The sequence below is a fragment of the Patella vulgata genome, chromosome 7 (assembly GCF_932274485.2).
Source record: "Patella vulgata chromosome 7, xgPatVulg1.2, whole genome shotgun sequence".
Taxonomy (NCBI): Eukaryota; Metazoa; Mollusca; class Gastropoda; family Patellidae; genus Patella; species Patella vulgata.
Window position 1 is genome coordinate 47,366,335 of NC_065885.2, and position 21,820 is coordinate 47,388,154.

The following is a 21,820-nucleotide window of genomic DNA, read 5'->3' on the forward strand; positions in this document are numbered from 1 at the left end:
ACAATTTTATACAAACGATAATTTGAAAGTAAACCATATGTATAGTTTCTCACATTAGAAATGCACAAGTAAACGGTACACTGGATCCAGTGAAAGTACTCAGTCAGTTGCAAATGCGTTGAATTGTCATTTTAGCTGCCATTTTAAACAAGATGGCGGATATTGTCGATTTGGCTCCAAATACTAGTTTTTTTTTCATATTATTCAGCATTTCAGAAAACCTATAAAATTACATTAATGGGCACATAAATTGTCTATTATGGTGACCATTTGGTTTGCCATTTTGAAAAACATGGTGGCGTTGTTCATACTTAGCGCCCCTGAAACCCTATAAAATGGCATTAATGGGCACATAAATTGTCTATTTTGTTTGCCATTTTGTTTGCCATTTTGAAAAACAAAATAGCGTATATTGTCAGATCGACCTGACACAACCATTTTTGAGATAAGGAATGTGAAAATAACTCAATAGAAATAGTGGATTATGTTCAAACAAAGTTAATGAAAACATGCAAGCAATAACTGTAACTAAGCAAGGAAAAGAAAAACTATTTTCTATATCTCTTACCATGATCAATAGGGTACGGTTTTAATCCATCTAATTCAAATAGACTGCCATTGATAGGAACATAACTCACAAAATGAAAAGCTTCTCCTGTTTTTACTGTCGACAGTCCAGGTTGTTTCTCTGGTAAATGACGTGGTTCCGGTCTGTAAATAGATTATCAGCTAATTAATAATGAATTTTTTTACATGTTTTCTTAACTTCAGTGTGAAAAACGTTTTTGTTTTCGAAAGTTTTTATCATTACGTGTATCAAACCTTCTGTCAAAAGACGTATATTTTTTTCGATGTGATTTTTTTCTTTATGATTTTTTTCTTTATGATTTTTGTCAAAGTATGCAGCCAAAACTGCACTTTTTCTAGGCCTGATTGGAACTATATATAAAATATAAATTTGGTAATTTTTGATAAACGGAAATAGTTTTACAGAAAGGGAAAAAAAATTGCCCATATCTTGGTTATTTCTGAATGGAGCTTAGTCACTTATCCTCTTTGGATTCTTCAGACAAATCCCATAGAGGCTATGATTGACGTTGTTTTTTTTTAAATTCGGAAATTTCTGTTTTTCCCGAACATTAATATATCTCTCCATTATGAAAATAAGACTAAAAAGAACGTATGGCTGTATTGGCATCAAATCATATACCCACAGCAGCTAAGTCATCCGGGCAGTCAACAAGGGTTGTCACATATGTTTTCTTTTGTCGGTAATGAAACATTTACAATAAAATCTGATTAAGCGCAATAACATATGAAAGGGGTATTAGGTAAGATTAGATAAAAAGATGGTAGTTCTCTCTATAATAGTTAAAAAATAGATAATGAAAACAGAATATGCTGGAAATTTAAGTCAAATTGCTTCACTCTGATCCAAGATATTAGTGATTTAATATTAGGCTTGCCTTGATTATCATTTCTACCATTGGTATGATAATAAACAAAGTCTCGATTGTCCATTTTTACGTCAAATCATCCATCACAAATGCTTTTGTGATACCATTGGTAGGATAATAAACAAAGTCTCGATTGTCCATTTTTACGTCAAATCATCCATCACAAATGGTTTTGTAATACCCATGACTTTGTTTTTAACCACTCCTACTACTGGTGTCACTGTATCAATTTTATCATGACTTGGATCCCATCTAAGTTTATGTTATTCATATGGTTTTGCATTCCACTCTCTTTATATTTATTTGGATTCACATGAAAAATGTGGGCGTTTAAAAATACTGATGTCTACTGATAGGCCACTGATCTGCCAATGGGGTTGTCTGCTCGCGTATCGATTTTCAGGTGGAGCCACTGAATTATGGGTTACTCCAAGACGTCATTGAGTTACTCTTTCATAGCAGACGGCAAAATCATGGCGGAAAATAATTACGGTCGATTTAATGTTGGGAAATTAAAAGAGGAGTTAGCTAAACGAGGTGCAAGGACAACGGGCAGAAAAGAGGCACTTTTTGAGAGGTAAGTGTCATCGAGTAAACATTAGTCTATAGGCTTAATTAAGTCCTGTTCCCATTCCAGCGACTGCCTTATGTTCGTGCGCTTCACAAACCCGCCCCTCTCTCAAGTTTATAAATGAGCGGTTCAGACGTGAAAGTAAGTATTTCTTAAAAATCAAATTGAAATTTTTCATCATTCTATCAGGGATTCATATTTTGATACCGTATATTACTGGAAAATAACAATAGACTTTCAGTCGTGTGGAAAAGTTAACAGAACATGCATACAGCTGTGGCGCCTTCTTTTGAAACTAAACTTGATTACCCAATCAACAATCTCACTGGCACTAAGGTGCTAATTAATTGGTGAGATTAACTGTAGTTATTCTTACTAAAATACAAAACATAGATTACTAATATATGGACCATTCTCATTTGTTCTAGCATATATTACGAAAAGAATGCATTTCGTGAAATACATATTCTAGTTGGCGGGAAAAATATATAAACATTTTTTTATATTAAAAAAATGTTGGATCAAATTTTTACTATGATTTTGCTTGTTTACAAATATTGTAAATGTACCGTCAGGAAGATGAAAAAGAGAAGTCCATGTATATGATAACTTATATATCAACTTACCTTGCATGGCTGTTGTGAGCTCTGGCCAAAGCTGGCATATTTCCTATAGCTAATCCTTTATTCTTAAAAAAAAATGCCAAAAAAACCCCATTAAAAATTAGCTTACAATTAAACCAAAAGTTAATTATAGTGGCTGGTTTATTGTTTTATCAATGAGTCGGTCACATTCAACTCATTAATACTTGAATTTTACATGATAATATACAAATGTGAAGTAAGGGCTCTATTCACTAGCAATTTAACATCTTTCAAACATGTCAGATTAATCTACATTCTGATCAGTTGAGAATACTTTCCAGCATAAATCCCAATATAAATTATCATTAATGAATTCATTATCCACAAGAGCTCCACAAGATATTGGATTCGAAGAAAATTATAGAAATTTGACTTTGAATTTTTAATACCAGCGGCTGACAGGCAGGATACACCCACATTTTGCAAGAGATGGATAGAGAACAAGCTAAACAAAAAGCGATTTTTCGAACAATCAAGGGCCATAATTCACAAAGTTACAATCCGATATGCGCAAATATTGACAGGAACCAAGATCTTTGGGTTATAAAGATATATTTCAAGTTTTATCAAAATCGGATCAAAATTGTGACTTCTAGAGGATCCACAACCTTGATATACCCTATATTTACACTATTTGCATACAAGGGGTGGCCATTTTGTCCGGCAGTTTTGGTCCGATTTTCACAAAATTCAAACTCAACCAAGAATTTGGTGTAACGGTGATATATTCGAACGTTTTTTTTAAATCAGACAATAATTGTGACCTCTAGAGGAACCACAAGCTAAAAACGTGATTTTCAGTACAATCAGGGGCCATAATCCACAACCTTGATATACCATATTTTTACACAATTCGTGTACAAGCGGCGGCCATTTTGTCCGGCAGTTTTGGTCCGATTTTCACGAAATTCGAACACAACCTTCATTACGGTGTAACAGTGATATAATCAAATCGGATAATAATTGTGACCTTCAGAGGGACCACAAGCTAAAAAAGGCAATTTTCCGTAAAATCAGAGGCCATAATTCAGGAAGTTATGATCCGATATGCGCAAATATCGAAAGGAACCAAGATCTTTGGGTTATAAACATGCATTTCAGGTTTCATCAAAATTGGATTAACATTGTGACCTCTACCATATTTTGTCCGTCAGTTTTGGTCAGACTTTCATGAAATTCGAACTCAACCTTCATTACGGTGTAACGGTGATATAATCAAATCGGATAATAATTGTGACCTTCAGAGGGACCACAAGCTAAAAAAAAGGCGATTTGCCGTAAAATCAGGGGCCATAATTCAGGAAGTTATGATCCGATATTCCGATATACGCAAATATCAAAAGGAACCAAGATCTTTGGGTTATAAACATGCATTTCAAGTTTCATCAAAATCGGATTAGAATTGTCACCTCTACCAGGTTCACAACCTTGATATACCATTTTTTTTTACACTATTCGCGTACAAGTGGCGGTCATTTTGTCCGACAGTTTTGGTCCAATTTTCACAAAATTCGAACTCAACCTTCATTACGGTGTAACAGTGATATTATCAAACAGTTTTTAAAATCGGATAATAATTGTGACCTCCAAAGGGACCACAAGCTCAAAAAAGTGATTTTTCATACAATCAGGGGCCATAATTCCGATATGCACAAATATCGAAAGGAACCAAGATCATTGTGTTATAAACATTTCAAATTTCATCAAAATCCGTTCAAAATTGTGACCTCTATAGGGTCCACAAGCTAAAAACATGATTTTTCGTACAATCAGGTGCCATAATCCATGAAGTTTTGATCCGATACACGCCAATATCGAAAGCAACGGAGATCTTTTGGAGATAAACCTATATTTCAAGTTTCATCAAAATCGGATAAGAATTGTGACCTGTAGAGTGTCCACAAAAAATTGTGGACCAACGGACAGGGGCAACGACAATATACGTCCACATGAATACAGTATGTGGGTGTATAAAAAAAGATTAGTCTTGATCACGTTCACAAGTGGTGCATTTGATTACTGGCGCCGCGCTTACTCGCGTTACCGATGACGTCATTTAATCGCCTTACCAGCACCAGGCCAAAATATACCATAATCCAATTATTCAAAATGGCAGCAAATAAATTTTTTGATCGAAGTTATATTTGCAGATTAAGTTTAGGGGACAGAAGAATTATTGTTGACACTTTGCTCCGATTAAAAATACCTTATTTCCATTCCACAGTAGTGTTGTGTTTATTTTAGTGATTCTACATATTGGTACAACAATTCCAGGAGTTAGAAAAGGACACTCGGCATCCTTTAGTTGCCCAAGGGCTATAACTCTAGATGTAATTAACGAAAATTGCTGAAATTCAATAGGTGTCTGCGTTTCACTAATTTAAATGATGCATATAAATTTTATACAGATTGGATGCTAACGTTTGTCATTAGAGTATTCACAAGGTGCAACAAAGTGAAACAAGGGTCATAACTCCAGAAGAAATAAACGGAAATTATTGAAATTTAATAGGCTTCTTCATCTCACTAATTTTCAAAAACATATATCAATTTCAAAACAATCAGATGATAAATTTAGTCTGCAGAATGTTCACCGACTGCAATGTATGACCACATTTCCATGTGGCCGTATAAAAAGTAGGAAAAGAATTTTAGTTCATATTTTTTTCTAATTACGAACAATGTACAAGATTATTCTAAGAAGAAAAGGTACTAAATATAAATAGGTGTAGGTACGAAGAAAACAAAGACCATCGGTTTTATGGGTTAACAGTCCAGTTGACGAACCCAATGAACAATAATTGCAAATTTGTTAAAGAAACCTATCAGGAACTTAAATTATAGAGAATTTGGGATGAATGGTATACTGGGGTGACAACAATCAACATCCATACTGACAAATAAAAAGGACAAGGGCAATAATTCTGGCAGTAAAATTTAGGCTATAAGCTTCTTAGTCTAACAATGGCTATAAATTTCAAGTAGATATTTACTTTTAAATCGGACATATATATATACAAAAACATCAAAGACAATAACTCTGGAAGTCATTATCAGAAATCGGTTAGATTTTTAAGTTTTAGACAAAATTTATTTAAACTATATTACCTCCGGACTCATTTTATCTGAGAACTGTTTTAAAAGATTTAAATTTTCACCAAGTGAAACTTTATTACTGTTCAGCAGAACACTAAGCAGTGCATGAGTAGCACAAGAGTTGGGTATAATCTGAAAAAAAAATAAACAATATATGATTGTGGACAACATGATAAATGTGAACAAGTTTGAGTATAATGCAAGACAAAAACAAGATACATCACTATTAGAGAACAAATAAATCCTGTCTTAGTGTATTTACACACACAGGGTACGAGAAAAAAAAGAAAAGATATTCCATACAATCAGGGGCCATAATCCAGGAAGTTAGGGTGAGATATGCACAAGTAGCAAAAGAAACTCAGAGCTTTGGGATATAAACATTATATTTTAAGTTTCCATAAAGCCAGATAAAAATTGTGATCTCTAGAGAGGCCACAACCTTGGTATTACATACATTTACACTATTTGTGAATGGGGTGTGGCCAATTCGTCAAGCAGTTTCGGTCATATATTTAAACATGTTTTTAAATCTGAAAATATTTTGACCTCTAGATGGACCACAAGCCAGCCAACAGTTGCCAGGCGGGATACACCCACATTTTTCACGAGGGGCCATAATCTAGAAAGTTATGGTTTGAAATGTGCAAATATCGAAAGGGACTGAGATCTTTGGGATATAAAGATACATTTCAAGTTTCATCAAAATTGGATAAAAATTGTGACCCTAGAGGTTCCACAACCTTCGTATTACATACTTTTACACAATATGTGTACAAAGAGTGTCCATTTTGTTGGGCAGTTTCATTTCGATTTTCCCGAAATACGAATTCAACCTTCATTATGGCAGAATGGTGATGTATTTAAAGGGTTTTTAAAATCAGAAAAAAATTGTGACCTCAAGAGAATCTGCAAGCTAAAAATGCGATTTTTTTAACAATCAGGGGCCATAATCCAGGAAGTTAAGTTTGGGTATCCACGATTATCAAAAGGAACCAATATCTTAGTGTGTAATGGTGATATATTCCAACAATTTTTTAAATAGGATAAAAATTGTGACTTCTATGGAGTCCACAAGCTAAAAACATGATTTTCGGTACAATCAGGGGCCATAATTCAGGAAGTTATGGTCCGATATGCGCAAATATCGAAAGTAACCGAGATCTGTGGGTTATAATCAGATGAGAATTGTGACCTCCAGAGGGTCCACAACCCTGATACACAATATTTTGACACTATTTGCGAACGAGGGGCGTCCATTTTGTCAGTTTCGGTCCGATTTTTACGAAATTCGAACTCAACCATCCTTAGGGTGTAATAGTGATATATTGTAACGCTTTTTTAAATCGGATAAAATTGTGACCTCTATGTGGTCCACAAGCTAAAAACGCGATTTTCGTACAATCAGGGGCCATAATTCAGGAAGTTATGGTCCGATATGCCCAAATATCTAAAGGAACCGAGATCTGTGGGTTATAAACATGCATTTCAAGTTTCATCAAAATCAGATGAAAATTGTGACCTCCAGAGGGCCCACAACCCCGATACACAATATATCATATGTACCTATATATATGATATGATTGTACACACTAGAGGTCACAATTTTTAGCCCATTTTGATGAAACTGAACATGTGTGTTTATAACCCAAAGATCTCGATTCTTTGCATTATCGGGGCATATCGGACCTTCACTTAACTGTTCAAATATATCACCGTTACACCATAATGACAGTTGAGTTCGAATTTCGTGAATTGGTTTGTGCCTTTGATCCCGAGTCCTGTAACTTATATCAGAGTATATATTAAATTTCAAATCAAAATTTGGACAGCTAGTACCCTGCATATTAACCACAGTACTAAGAATATTATCAATATTTAAATCATTTTCGTGAGCACCTTTCCATCACAACTTTGACGCTTATTATCCCCTATATCAAGAACATCACAATTTTTAGGGCTATTATCTTCCATATCAAGTACATTACCAATTGTAATCAGTATCCAAATGCTTACCACATATTCTCATTATTAATATTTGTTTTCGACTGTGTTATAAACATATCGTCTCCATGTCAAATATTTTGGACTGTCTGTGTATACTTGCATTGTATGATTGGGGTGTTTTGTCATATGCATTCATGAGCATATGCATGTTGTTTTAAGAATATATCCATTATTTTGTGGCTTGTTCTTTTAGAAAACTATCCATTATTTGTTATTCTATGGTGCAATGTTTTAAGTTTGATAATAGTCTCAGACTGTCCATTATGTAAATGCCCCTCAGTTGTTCATGCTATTTACATAATGAAAGAGTGCCTGTTTTGCAGGCTAAATAAGTTAAAGTGGTTTGATTTTAATTGATATCTGAAGTTAAAATCTGGAGCTCTGTCCGTCCACAATTGCTTACAGGAAACAATGATTATCAAAGAACCGTAAGTGCAGCTAATGTTTTATCATTTTGCAGAGCCTTGTAATAACCACATGTTCAGGGCTCACACTGGCTTTCGATTTTTTTCCGCCAAAATGGGTGATAATTTTTATATAAAATAAAATGTTCATATTTTTTTACGCCAACTGGAATAGTTTATCTGCCATAAATGTGTGATAAAACAGACAACACCTAACAATTTTATGTTTTAGTTAGGCTTATTATAAAACAATTACCGATATATACAATACAATATACAACTTTAAAAATCTGTCTTTACATAATAGATTAGCAAAGTTTGGAGTTAATAAGATCAGATTTTGTTTTTGGTGACTTTAGTCTATTTGAACACTGTACTGCACAATATATTTTCAGTATTTACACGTCAAATCTCATCCAAGGATTGCCAATTTTCTATAAATTTATGTGTTGCGTGCACAATGGGCCTATTGTTATTTTCAGGTACCGTAAATTTATCAGAATCTGAATCCCTGATAGAATGGTAAAAATTTCAATTATATTTGTTAAGAGATGCTTACAATATACCCATTGTTCACTTTTAGAGCATTTTGGCGACGGTAATATGATACAAAGGACGAACTGTTTTCTCGCTCAAGAATCGTCATTATTCAACTCGTTCTTACATCTTCGACCAGTGGTGATACTATATTTTGAAAGGCATGCTTGTATTTTTCACATGACGTATATGAAGCATTGTAAGCGAATTCAGCAATCAAAATATTTAATTCTCTTCGCAAGGAACTGTCAGCCATTTTGATTATATGTATTATCATTTTTTTAAAATTGAAGCGAAACGTCAAATAATCACCGCTTGGATTAATCATTAGCAGTAAATTGTGACTTGACATAGGCTTTTATATATATATATATATATATATATATATATATCGCAAATTGCGACTTTGGCGACCGACGGTGTGAGCCCTGCATGTGTTTCATTACAGAAAATAAGTTAAAGGTGTTTATGCCACTTTTGCGCTTGGTAGAGGACAGAGAAGTTTATAAGAATAGAAGCATTTTGAAAATAATAATGATTTGGGGTTCATGTAGAAAAGTCTCTTCGATCGAAATACAATTATTTTTTTCTAAAATAAAACAAGTGCCTTGGATTTTTGAGTGGATTGATAACGGTTACAATTAATTAATATTCTCTTACCACAAGATACCCGTGTTGCGATCATTTCATTTTTACAGTAAGTACAAGCTTATGTTTGACTTGAAAGTGCTTTCGCATCCCGTTGCAAGTTCTAGTTATATCCTTGTCCTATTTGTAAGACCGATAACCAAAAATGATTTATAGTTTGCAATTTTAAAGTGTATCTTGTGTCATAATTCGAGAGCAATTCTTAACCATACAAAACATTTTGAACACAGCATGAATATCTAAACTGTGTATTCCGTCTTCATTAGCCCAGTCGGAGCAGAACAGTAGGATGTTAAACCCTGTTTCTAAACTGTGTAATATTGTGTCATATGATAGCGACTGCTACACCAAGTTATTTATCGTGGCATTATTGTGCCAATTTTCAATAAAAAATGACCCGATAATCGTGTTCCATCAAACCACCGCGATGTCCGTATTGTATGACAAATGGTCAATTGTCAATCAGCCATCACCATGGTTTCTGTTGATGGCCTTCCAGGACTCAGGTCATCGTCAAGGCTCTTTCTGCCAAGCTTAAATTCCGAAGCCAATTATTTACTCTGGAAAAGGAAAGGGCATCATCCCCTAAAGTGAAGACCATGTCGGCATGTATCTGTGTTGAGGCTAGTCCTTTCAGTTGCAGGTAATTGATAATTGCCCTATAGCCAGTTTTGTCCGTTTCTAGTGATTTCAATGGGTAGGTTTACAAGACGGTCTGGTATGAAGACAATAATAACGCTACAGTTGCAGTTCTTATGTCTATGATTCATTCGATGATTGTACACATACTTGTCAATGGCAAAAGTTTGTTTCAAGCCAACTGATCTATCCTTTTCAGGCTTACAACTTTTCAGCCAGCCATCGTACATTTTTCAAACCTCGTCCTCACCTTTGCCATCTTTTGGAGATATCTACATATATATAACTAACAATTTTAGCCATTTAAAATTGCGAGTTACTTATATTGATGAAATTTATTTAATACATATCTGATAAGAAATATTAACTCAAAATCTTACATTTTTAAAGACTGAAAGTTTCAAAATATAAATAATTGCATTAAGATATTGAAGATTTTTATCCTTTATTGTAATTACCTGTTGAGCAAAAAATATACTATTAACAGTGTCTTCTTCTCTAACGAAACATTCAACTTCAGTGCTTGTTTTTCTTCTACATCTTCGTTCTTCTATCCACCGAAACAGAAAAATGAACCCATAAACTGGTCTAAAAATACACAAAATAATAGACACAAAAAATATAATTTATAGAACTATACCTTCAAGGTTTGGAAATATTAACCTGGTTTTAAGCAAGGGGTTGCCATGCAAGGTACGCCCACATTTTGCAAGAGATAGACAGAGAACAAGCTAAAAAAAAAGGATACAATAACGGGCTATAATCCAGAATGTTACGGTCCGACATGCATCAATATAAAAAGGAACCAATATTTGGGATATAAACATACATTTTAAGTTTCATCAAAATGCGATAAAAATTGTGACTCGATTTTTCGTACAATCAGGGGCCATAATCCATGAAGTTATGGTCCGATAGATGCTGATATCAAAACTGACCAAGTTCTTTGGGAAATAAACCTATATTTCAAAAACTGTGATCTCTAGAGTGTCCACAAGTTTAAAACGTGATTTTTCGTACGGTCCGATACATGTCAATATCTAAAGGAACAGAGATCATTGGAATATATTTTAGGTTTCATAAAAATCGGATAAAATTGTGACCTCTAGGGGATCCACAAACTTGGTATTACATACTTTCACTGAAGATCGGGTACCGTTTACTTGTGTGTTTTTAACCCGAGAAACTATACATATGGTTTATTTTTAAATTATCATTTGATAGTAGTTAAACATTGTTTATAAAATCCAACCAGCGGTTGCCATGCCAGATACAACCACATTTTGCAAGAGATGGATAGAGAATAAGCTATACAAAAATAAAGCAATCTTTTGAACAATCCAGGAAGTTATAGTCTGAAATGTGCAATATTGAAAGGAACTGAGATCTTTGGAAAATATTTTAAGTTTCATCAAAATAGATCCACAACCATCGTATTACATACTTTTACACTACAGTAGAATCTGTATGAGCAGCCACTCCTATTCAGCGACATCTCCTTGTAAGCGGTCACAATAAATTCCCCCCCATAAAAAATCTGTTGTTTCATCTCTTTATTCAACGGTCACTCTTCTAAGGCGGCCAGCGGTCACTATTTTACTAATAAATTCAACAAAACATCGCCCATTCAACGGCCATTGTTGAATGATACCATCTTGTCGTTCTTTGTAACCCCCTCTCTAATTCCGTGAGTAGTAGTTAATTAATTGGACCCCAACTGATCATCAGGTAAAAAGAAATATAAAAAACAATCAAACCGGGATTATCTGTTAATTAATCTTTTGTTTTATTAAACGACTAGTCTGATCATTGTTTTCACGCGTAACGACACATTATTTGACACTGATTAAATAAAATTAAAGTACCGAGTTTTGTCACCATTATCTAGTATCTCTTTTCATTGCCACTTTGTTGTTAAACAGACGTTTTAGCGCCTCCTATAATATTACATACAGAGTTACACCCCCTGTAAATAGGTGATAAAATCAGCGATTGTTTTTGTGCTTTTTTGATAAAATAAAATTAATTTATCGATTTTCTTCACAAAAATGGATAAATATTATCGAATGCATCACAATGGTAGACAGTAGTATCAAAGGTTGGTACAAAATGACAAGTTTACAGAAGTTATGTCCGAGATAGTTTTGAGTAAAGAATTTTCGTTCGGCGCAAGATTCAGCGACAGTCAAATTTACCGATGCAAGTATTGATGTTCGCTTCCAATGCATCCAAGCGTAATATTTAATTTATGTCAGCACAAAAAGCAAAATTCCCTTGGGTGGCTGCTTAATGCAGATTCTACTGTATTTGAGTTCAAGGAACGTCCATTTTGTTCGGCAGTTTCGTTTCCATTTTCCTGAAATTCGAACTCATCCTTCAGTAAGGTGTTCTGGTGATATATTTAAACAATTTTTAAAATTGGATAAACATTGTGATCTCTAGAGGGTCCACAAGCTAAAATATGAGATTTTTCGTCCAATCAGGGGCCATAATCCAGAGAGAGAGAGAAATGGGGTTTAATGTCCACTCGACACAACTAGGTCATTTCGGGACTAACATATGGTTTAATTTTATTTCAATAATTTGCTTGCGCATAGGGGTCTTTAGCAGTGGGAGGAAATCGGAGGACCCGGAGAAAACCCACGAGGTTGGACAGGCGACCCTACACCTTGTCACATACAACCTGGGATTCGAAACCACGCCAGTCGACTCAATGACAGACTTTATGATACAGCGCGCGCACGCTAACCATTCAGCCATCCACCCCCCCCCCCATAATCCAGGAAGTTATGGTATATGTGCGAATATCTAGATCTTTGGGATATAAACATACATTTTAATTTTCATCAAAATCGGATAAAAATTGTGACCTCTAGAGGGTTCACAAGCTAAAATTGCGATTTTTTAATACAATCAGGGGCCATAATCCAGGACGTTACTGTCCGATCTTTGGGACATAAACACATGTTTTAAGTTTCATCATGATTGGATCAAAATTGTGACCTCTAGAGGGTTTTCAACCTTGATATTACATACTTCAACATTATTGGCAAACAGGAAGCGGCCATTTTGTCTGGAAGTTTCGGCCCCATTTTCACGAAATTCGAACTCAACCATTATTATGGTGTAATGGTGATGTACTCTAAGGTTCTATAAATCAGATAAAATTTGTGACCTTTAGAGGAACCACAGGCTAAAAATGCAATTTTTCGTACAATCAGGGGCCATAAGTCATAAAGTTATGATCCAATACATGCCAATATCGAAAGGAACCGAGATCTTTGGGATATAAACCTATATTTCAAGCTTCCTCAAAATCGGATTATAATTGTGACCTATAGAGTGTCCACATACAAATTGTAGACGGACAGACAGGGTCGACGACAGTATACATGTGGGTGTATAAAGATTGTGTACTTGCTACCCTACCCCTTGTCACGTACAACCAGGGAATTGAAACCATGCCAGTTGAGTCAATGACAGACCTTATGATACAACGTGCGCACACACTAACCATTTGGCCATCCCCCCCCCCCCCCCACACACACACACACAATACGATAGAATGAAAGTGTACCGCCACTAAAATGACAATATTTTTCAATATTCAGGTACCCCTGATCCTGAAGTGGAAAATAAGAGTGATAGAATATTGAATCTGTCTGATCAAAAGACACAGATTTGTTTCGAAGTTACAATGTAGTAGAACCATACCCATCAATTTTCTTCTGTAAATCATAGATCTCTTCTACTTGAACACCATTTACACCTGGGTACAATTAAAAAGCTCAAATATCATTTTTAAATACATTATAAAATATGTAACAAATGGAATATTAATAATGAATACATAATTTATCAAATAACCGCCTATTGTCCATACTTTCCAAAGAATTCAACTTAGGGATAAGTGAATTCAACTTTTCATCTAAATTGTAGAATAACTATGTGTTTGACTTGTACATGTACAACAGGGTTTGTGTTTCTAGACAAGTTAAACAACTATATTTACATGTACGTTACTATATGTGGACTATCATATATACATGTATGTTCATGTAACTTGTACTTACCAAAATCTTCTAATAACAATGTGAATAAACCTGAAATTAAAAAGTAGGTTATTCATATATATTTTTACACTATTTGCGTAGGAGGGGCGGCCATTTTGTCTGGCAGTTTTGGTCCAATTTTCTCGAAATTTGAACTCAAGCGTTATTGCGGTGTTACGGTGAATATTCAAACGTTTTTTTTTAAATCGGACAATAATTGTGACCTCTAGAGGGACAATAATTCAGGAAGTTACGATCCAATATAAGCCAATATCGAAAGGAACCAAGATCTTTTGGTTTCATCAAAATCAGATGAAAATTGTGTCCACAAGCTAAAAACGTGCTTTTTCGTACAATCAGGGGGCATAATCCATGAAGTTATGGTACGATACATGCCAATATCTTTCTGAGATAGACCTACATGTACATGTATATTTCAAGTTTCGTTAAAATCAGATAAAAATTGTGACCTGTAGAGTGTCCACAAATGAAATGGAGTTTAACATCATACCGCTCTGCTCCGAACTGGACTAATGAAGACGGGCATACACCATACAGTGTGCTACAATATAAGGGAAATTTTGCCCGGACAGCGGCACTGCGGCTTACCCTTATATCGAATTCTAACTGTCAAGGGATCTTTTATGTGCACGGCAATGAATACACGGGACCTTGGTTTTTCCTCCCATCAGAATAACTAGACAGCTGTCCTTGTCAGGCCCCCCCGTCCTGCATCACTGACAACTAGTACCAAGGGGGAATCACGTCGGAAAATCTGGATGTCCCTACCATTAAACGTGTACGGGTCAGTTCATCCCACAACCATTTCATCTTGGGCTGTTTCATCCCTACTTTTTTTTTAATGGGGCTTTTGAGTGTTTGGATGTTAGATGTTACCGTCTATTTTTTACCGTGATTCTTCTTTGTTCGATAAAAGGAATCATTTCTCGACACACCTGACACAAATTTATAATAATTCAACACTATTTTCAATTAAAAATTTCGATTCAAAAACACTAACAAATACACAATATTCAACATCTGGTAATGAAATGTTACCGTAAACAAAAATTCTTGCTGTACTTCAATTAACGGACTAAATTGTCAATTTTGATGCCACTAATAAGTGTTTGTGTTCAATATACATGTACATAAACAAATATTACATAAAATCGATTAATACATAATTGAAGTATAAGGTTTCCAAAATAGCCTTAGAACCGAGGTGGTCTAGACTAAAGCGTTATTTTCATATTACTTCACTTGTGTATACGGACAGGCAGACAATGAAGTAACTATCAGAATATCAAAGTGTAACATCAAACACAATGAAAATCATGTGGGTATGATGATAAAGCACCACTCAGTACACTAAATTATACTGACTATGAATAATATTTTCACTCCTTCACATTAAAGGTGCGCTTTCTCTATTGTGCCTCCGGACGTACCTTGACTTAACTTCGGGGGAGTCATTAAATACGCTCGCAAATTAGCTAAATCGCTCTCCTAAATATTGAGATTCATGAACTACCCTACTTTCAGTTTTTGGTTTTTTTTACTACTGCATATGTTTCAGTATAGTGACCTCCTCCAAGCAATGAGCGTTTCCATGGTAAAACTAGGGCTGCCATAATATTCACCAAACATATTCACTGCTAATGTAAGGCTCATTTTGATTGGATAAAATCAGCCAATAGAATACGATGTTACTTGACAGCCTAATATGTCGCCGGATGTTGATGGAGAATATCCACGGGAATGATAGAATGACACGTCATGACGCTGTTTTCCCATTGGCATTGTGTTGATTATCGCTATCAATACATCTGGAGAAGGTCAGAACTGTCAAGTATGCACATTTTTTAAATTGAAATTACTGGAGGGTAAATAATTTTTAAATTGGTGGGAGTTTTTTTTAACGGCTCCCGCAACATTTCGTTAACGTGCAAGGACTGTATTTTCCTACTGTTCTGCTTCTAAACTGGGCTAATGAAGACAGGCATACACCATACAGTGTGCTATGAGGGAAATTTCGCCCGGGCAGCGGCGCTACGGCCTACTCTTGTATCGAATTCCAACTGCCAAGGGATCTTTTACGTGCATGAAAATGTGTACACAGGACCTCGATTTTCCGTCCCATCCGAACGACTAGACAGCTGTCCTTGTCAAACTCCCTGTCCTGCATCCACTAGGGACCGGGTATCATTCAGATTTGATGAAAAAAGGAAAGAAACTGAGCTTACCATCTATAATCTAATACACATATTCAGTTAATAGATTGCCATGCAGAAAGTATTAAATACCATCAAGATTCATCAAAAACCGACCAGTTTGTGCTACCGTTTAGTTTGACATTGGTTGTCTAGTTTATGAAACTAAATGGTCATAAACTGGATGACCAATATCAAAACTAAACTAAATGGTCATAAACTAGATGACTGATGTCAAAACTAAATGGTGTTTCTTAAACTAAACGGAAGCACAAACTGGGCATTAGTGATTACTGACAAAGAGAAACCACGCCGGAAAATCTGGATGTTCCTAACATTAAACGGGTGCGGGTCAGTTCATCCCACAACCGTTTCATCTTGGGCTGTTTCATCCCTACCTATTTTTTTATAAACTGGATGACCAATATCAAAACTAAACTAAATGGTCATAAACTAGATGACTGATGTCAAAACTAAATGGTGTTTCTTAAACTAAACGGAAGCACAAACTGGGCATTAGTGATTACTGACAAAGAGAAACCACGCCGGAAAATCTGGATGTTCCTAACATTAAACGGGTGCGGGTCAGTTCATCCCACAACCGTTTCATCTTGGGCTGTTTCATCCCTACCTATTTTTTTATCGGACTGTTTCATCCCCCTTGTTATTATAATAGCAGTCAATTAACTGAGCTGTACTTATTGTTAAATAAACTGTTAAAAGCTTGCTACACGTATTGTTAAATAAACAATAACATATGGAATAAATAAGTTTTACTCTTTGATTTCTGTTGATTACCAATCATGACCGAGATTAGTTCACCGCTGTACATTCTTATTCTTTGTTAATTCAAATTGGCATTATGATTTCAGATTTTAGGTCAGTTCACCAATGTCTTTGTAGTAAAGTATATTTGTATTGTTAGTTAATTGCCATTATAATTTTAGATGAGTTCACCTAAATTGAATTGGCTACGATGATTTAGTAACAAATACTACAGTCTGCTAAAATATTAAGAAGAAAAACAAAACGTGCCACGATGCATTTCATGCAGTTGAGTTTCAATAACAGAATTACCTTATGATATAACCGTATACGGTCCATGATATAAGAGATCAATGAAAGTGTACGCCCATCTTCACATGTAGGCACCTTTTTGAGAATTTAGTGTGGTATAACATGTCATCCCGTAGGATTTGTATGCTATTAGCTAAAATTGATTTTTTTTGTTGTTTTGGGTTGGTCTTAGACCAAGCTATCCAAAAGTGTTGGGGTTCAAATTTTCCGACCCCTTGACCCCCCTGGGAGAGGCATTTTTGAAATCAGGACCCCTATGAATGAGGACATGGCTATCTCCGCCAATAATTGTTGGATTTTCATAATCTGAAGTTCATTCTTGTGTTTTTTCATCATGCCGACCCCATCTATGATACACTTAAAGCGATTGGAAGTAGTTTTTATTGACTTCCGGTGGGGAATACCAATTTCCGGTGTCAAATTCGGATTGATTTCAACCAATAACTTGCAGATTTTCATGATCTGAAGTTTATTCTGTGTTTTTTTTTCATCAGACCGACCCTATCTATGATACACTTAAAGCGAATGGAAGTAGTTTCCATTGACTTCCGGTGGGAAATGCCAATTTCCAGTGCCAAACTCGGATTGATTTCAGCCGATAATCTTTGGATTTTCATGATCTGAAGTTCATTCTGGGGTTTGTTCATCATGTTGACCCCATTCTAGGGTTCCAATTTTTTGACCCTTGACCCCTCAGGGAGGGTCCTTTTTGAAATCCGGACCCCCTCTGACCGAGTCCATGGCAATTTCTGCCAACTGTTATGTATCATATCTATTGTTTGACCTACTTATGTGCTATGTACAATATTTTATTAAATAATATTATTAAAAGGTATTATTTTAATATACAATTTACTATTCCATTTTTTATAGGATTTATTTTTAGGTATTTTGTGAGTTTAGGCGTAATTTGTTGTTTTGACCTATATAATTACCTTCCTTTCTTTTACCATACTTTTCCTGGAATTGATAGGAATGTATCAACTTCGCGCCAGTAGAGATAATCCCTTTGTTCTGTAAAGACTTATTACATGTTGTTTTCTTTATACCCATTATTTTAGGGTTTATACATATTATGTTATTATTACTCTTATTTTGTATATACATGTATTAGAAGAGTTTGTATATATTTGGAACCTTGTTGGGTAATAATTTAAGACCGATAAATCGATTATTCTGTTCTTGTCTGTTCGTTTGACTTTCCACACGTTGAGCACGTAACAGAATTGGTGGCTTGTATCCGGGATTGAACATAACATAGCTAACTAGTTCAATTCTTAATTTAATATTTACTTTTACTTAAATCACATTTATTTTTCAAAATGGTATTTAATGTTGAGGATTTCATTCAAAATCCAATTGTAGGATGACTTGTTAAAACTAGATCAGCACTTTATTTTAGACATAAGTGGCGATATGCGAAAACCTGAGATAAAGTCTGCCGTTCAACAGCATCTTATAAAGTAAGGTTATCTTCAGGTGGTGGAAGATACGTTAACTTTAGATACTGGTACAGATCTTTTAGAATTGAAAGAATTAGAACACCAACATAAAATTAGAGAAATGGAAAGAAAATTTGAAATGGAATTAAGGCTTAAAGAATTACATGTAGATATTCAGACGAAGACAAAAGAAATAGAATTAAGACAATTCTAACAAAGAAATAAACAAGATTCAAATAAATTCGATATGGCTAAATATGTTAGATTTGTTCCACCTTTTGATGAAAGAGAAGTGGATAAGTATTTCTTACACTTTGAAAAAATTGCCAAAGTTTAGATTGGCCAGTAGATTCATGGACCATATTATTACAAAGCCAGAGAGAGATATAGTTCATTATCAATTGAGCAAAGTTTGAAATATGAAGAAGTTAAAGGATCAATTCTAAATGTCTACGAGTTAGTTCCTGAGGCTTACAGGCAAAAATTTTGAAGTTGCAAAAAGTTGCTAAAGCGTATGCAATGGAAGAAGTTGGACACTTTTCATGTTCAAATTGTATTGATGTGATATAATAAAATGTTCGGAAAATAAGATAAAGCGTATGCAAAGATTAAAAATTCATGTACATGTAATACCTGTTTTTTAAATTTGTACGATGAAACGAATTGACCAATGTAAATTTGGGATGAAACGGCCCGAAATGAACTAGTCGTGGGATGAAACAGCTTGCTCCCACGTAAAACAATGGCGTGTGGACGACTCAACCAACATATTTCTATATCTCGAAATTAAACTAGGTACGCCAGTGAAGCGGAGAACCGCTGGCGTCATTTCGTTGTCGCGAGTCACGCTTCAGATACGACAGTGCAATTTGCATATCGGCTTTTCATCCTCGTCGTATTGTTGATTGGTATGAAACTGCAGCTTCAAATGAGGTTATTTTTGTAAATAAAAGGCTAGCTTTTCGCCTCGTTTTCGAATTTTTAATCTAGCTGCTTCATGTGCAGAGAAATCTAAACGTGAAAATGAAAGTAGAAAACAACACGATTTGTGGGACGGATACCTGAATAACATGGGGTTAATAATATATAGATTTGAAAATACATATATATTAAACTTTAATTCTGCGAGTTTTCAATGATATCGGTAGGTGCGGAGCCAAAATATGTAGTGTGGAAAATTTTTGATCCAGTTTCGCCATGACCGCCATGTAAGAAAGTTAGTGAAATTTTACCGCTAGCGACTGCACGCGATGGCCTCACTTTTCCTTCTTTGTTCTTCCGACAAAAAGGGCGTTAATTAGCGACAATCAATTTGGCATAACTCCATAATTATAGGGCCTCTCAAGCTCATTTTGGTGTCATTGTAAAGCTGCTGGACAGCCCTATCCAGAAATAACAGAATTAAAGCCATTCGGGATAGTTGAATTTTTTGTTGTCAATGTCATATGTGGTGTGGACAAGTCAACCAATGCCTTGTGGACAACTCAACCAAAGAGTTTTGATATTTGTGGACGACTTAACTAGACTTTTCGTGTATACGAGTTTGCTCGTGTTAGTACCTGGTTAACCTAGTACTAGTAGTGGTAGTCTGGTAGGCGTAGTAGGGTACGGCAGTACGGAACAAAAACTAATATAGCGCGGTGCTTGAGCAAAGCTCTTTTCCGGTAACACAGGAGCGTAATTGAAAATGTCACCCACAGACTGTTGATTAAAAAAAAATTCAGCCAGAACCGGATACACTGGGCAAAACAGGCAATGCGCATGTCAACTTACCAATTAAATCTCGCCCAAGCGATATCACGTAACTAACAAAAATAATTATATCCACCAAATCTCGCCCAAGCGAGATTACGCGCCTCATAGAACTATTTCTATGACGCGTCTAATCAATGACGTCACATATTTTTTACGTCAATGAAAATAATTCTCACACTTTTTTGTTCTTTTTTAAAAAACAAAATTAATGTATAAAATTTAGATCTCAATAAAAACTAAATTATTTAATATTTATTGTATCACTTGAGAAAATTAATTATGAATAAAGGTTTTATATTTAACAATAATCAGCTTCGCTCTACTCAGTGAGGCAATGCCTGTTACATATTAGAGTTACAGTATTGTCATTACATTGTTTTTTTTACAATGACTCAGACAAAGCACAAATCGCCTTGCAAAATGCTTGTTATTAGGATTACCTGGATCACTTTCCAACTCCAACCAGCCCTTACTCATGTTCATTTTAAGGTGGTAAATTTCACAATTTCACAATAGCTTAAATATATAACTTTGTTTTTAACACTTCCACTGAGAAAGCGGAAGAGACCATCTTTTGCGTTTCCAATTGTGGAGAGCAATCCGGGGATGTAACTCTTAATGTTTTTCAGGAATCAGACTGGTAATAATTTCATAAGGTTCTCGAAATGAAATGAAATGAAATGAAATGGGGTTTAACGTCCTACTGTTCTGCTCCTAACCTGGGCTAATGAAGACGGGCATACGCCATACAGTGTGCTATGAGGGAAATTTTGCCCGGGCAGCGGCACTATCGCCTACTCTTATATCGAATTCCAACTGCCAAGGGATCTTTTACGTGCATTCCAATGTATACACGGGACCTCGGTTTTTCGTCTCATCCGAAGGACTAGACAGCTGTCCTTGTCAGGCCCTCCGTCCTGCATCACTGACAAGGGGGAACCACGCCGGAAAATCTGGATGAACTTTCTCGGCCAATGCAGGGATCGAACACCCGACCTCCCATAAGGTTCTCGAACCATGGACCTTATAATAATGTATTATAAGGTCCATGGTCGAACTTGAACAATTTTTTATTTATTTTTGAAACACCCATAAGATTGTAGTCTTTTATATCCTCAAAGAGACCTGTATTCCATAATTATCTCTTTAAAATCTTTGGACACAGCTCACAAAAAGGGCCGGTGCTATTTTTAGTCGTTCTCTCCCTTTCCCCCTTTTGCATGGCGTTCTTTGTTGACGCTTTGGCGTAGAATTGAAGAAGAGGGTTTGTATATGCAT

The 21,820-nt window shown here is 35.3% G+C and overlaps 1 protein-coding gene across 2 annotated transcripts in view; it reads right to left on the minus strand.

Moving 5' to 3' along the window:
- The window catches only part of LOC126828363 (ubiquitin carboxyl-terminal hydrolase calypso), a 49,929-nt gene extending 28,799 nt beyond the window's left edge, over nt 1-21,130 (minus strand). For both annotated transcript variants that reach the window (XM_050558115.1, XM_050558114.1), the window contains exons 1-7: nt 20,983-21,130; nt 14,077-14,106; nt 13,718-13,772; nt 10,462-10,591; nt 5,781-5,900; nt 2,655-2,716; nt 569-711 (exon numbers count right to left, since the gene is read on the minus strand). In XM_050558115.1, coding sequence (XP_050414072.1) covers nt 569-711; nt 2,655-2,716; nt 5,781-5,900; nt 10,462-10,591; nt 13,718-13,772; nt 14,077-14,106; nt 20,983-21,025 — 583 coding nt within the window. In that variant the 5' untranslated portion in view covers nt 21,026-21,130. The remainder of the gene's footprint in view (nt 1-568; nt 712-2,654; nt 2,717-5,780; nt 5,901-10,461; nt 10,592-13,717; nt 13,773-14,076; nt 14,107-20,982) is intronic.
- Nucleotides 21,131-21,820: the final 690 nt, after the last annotated feature.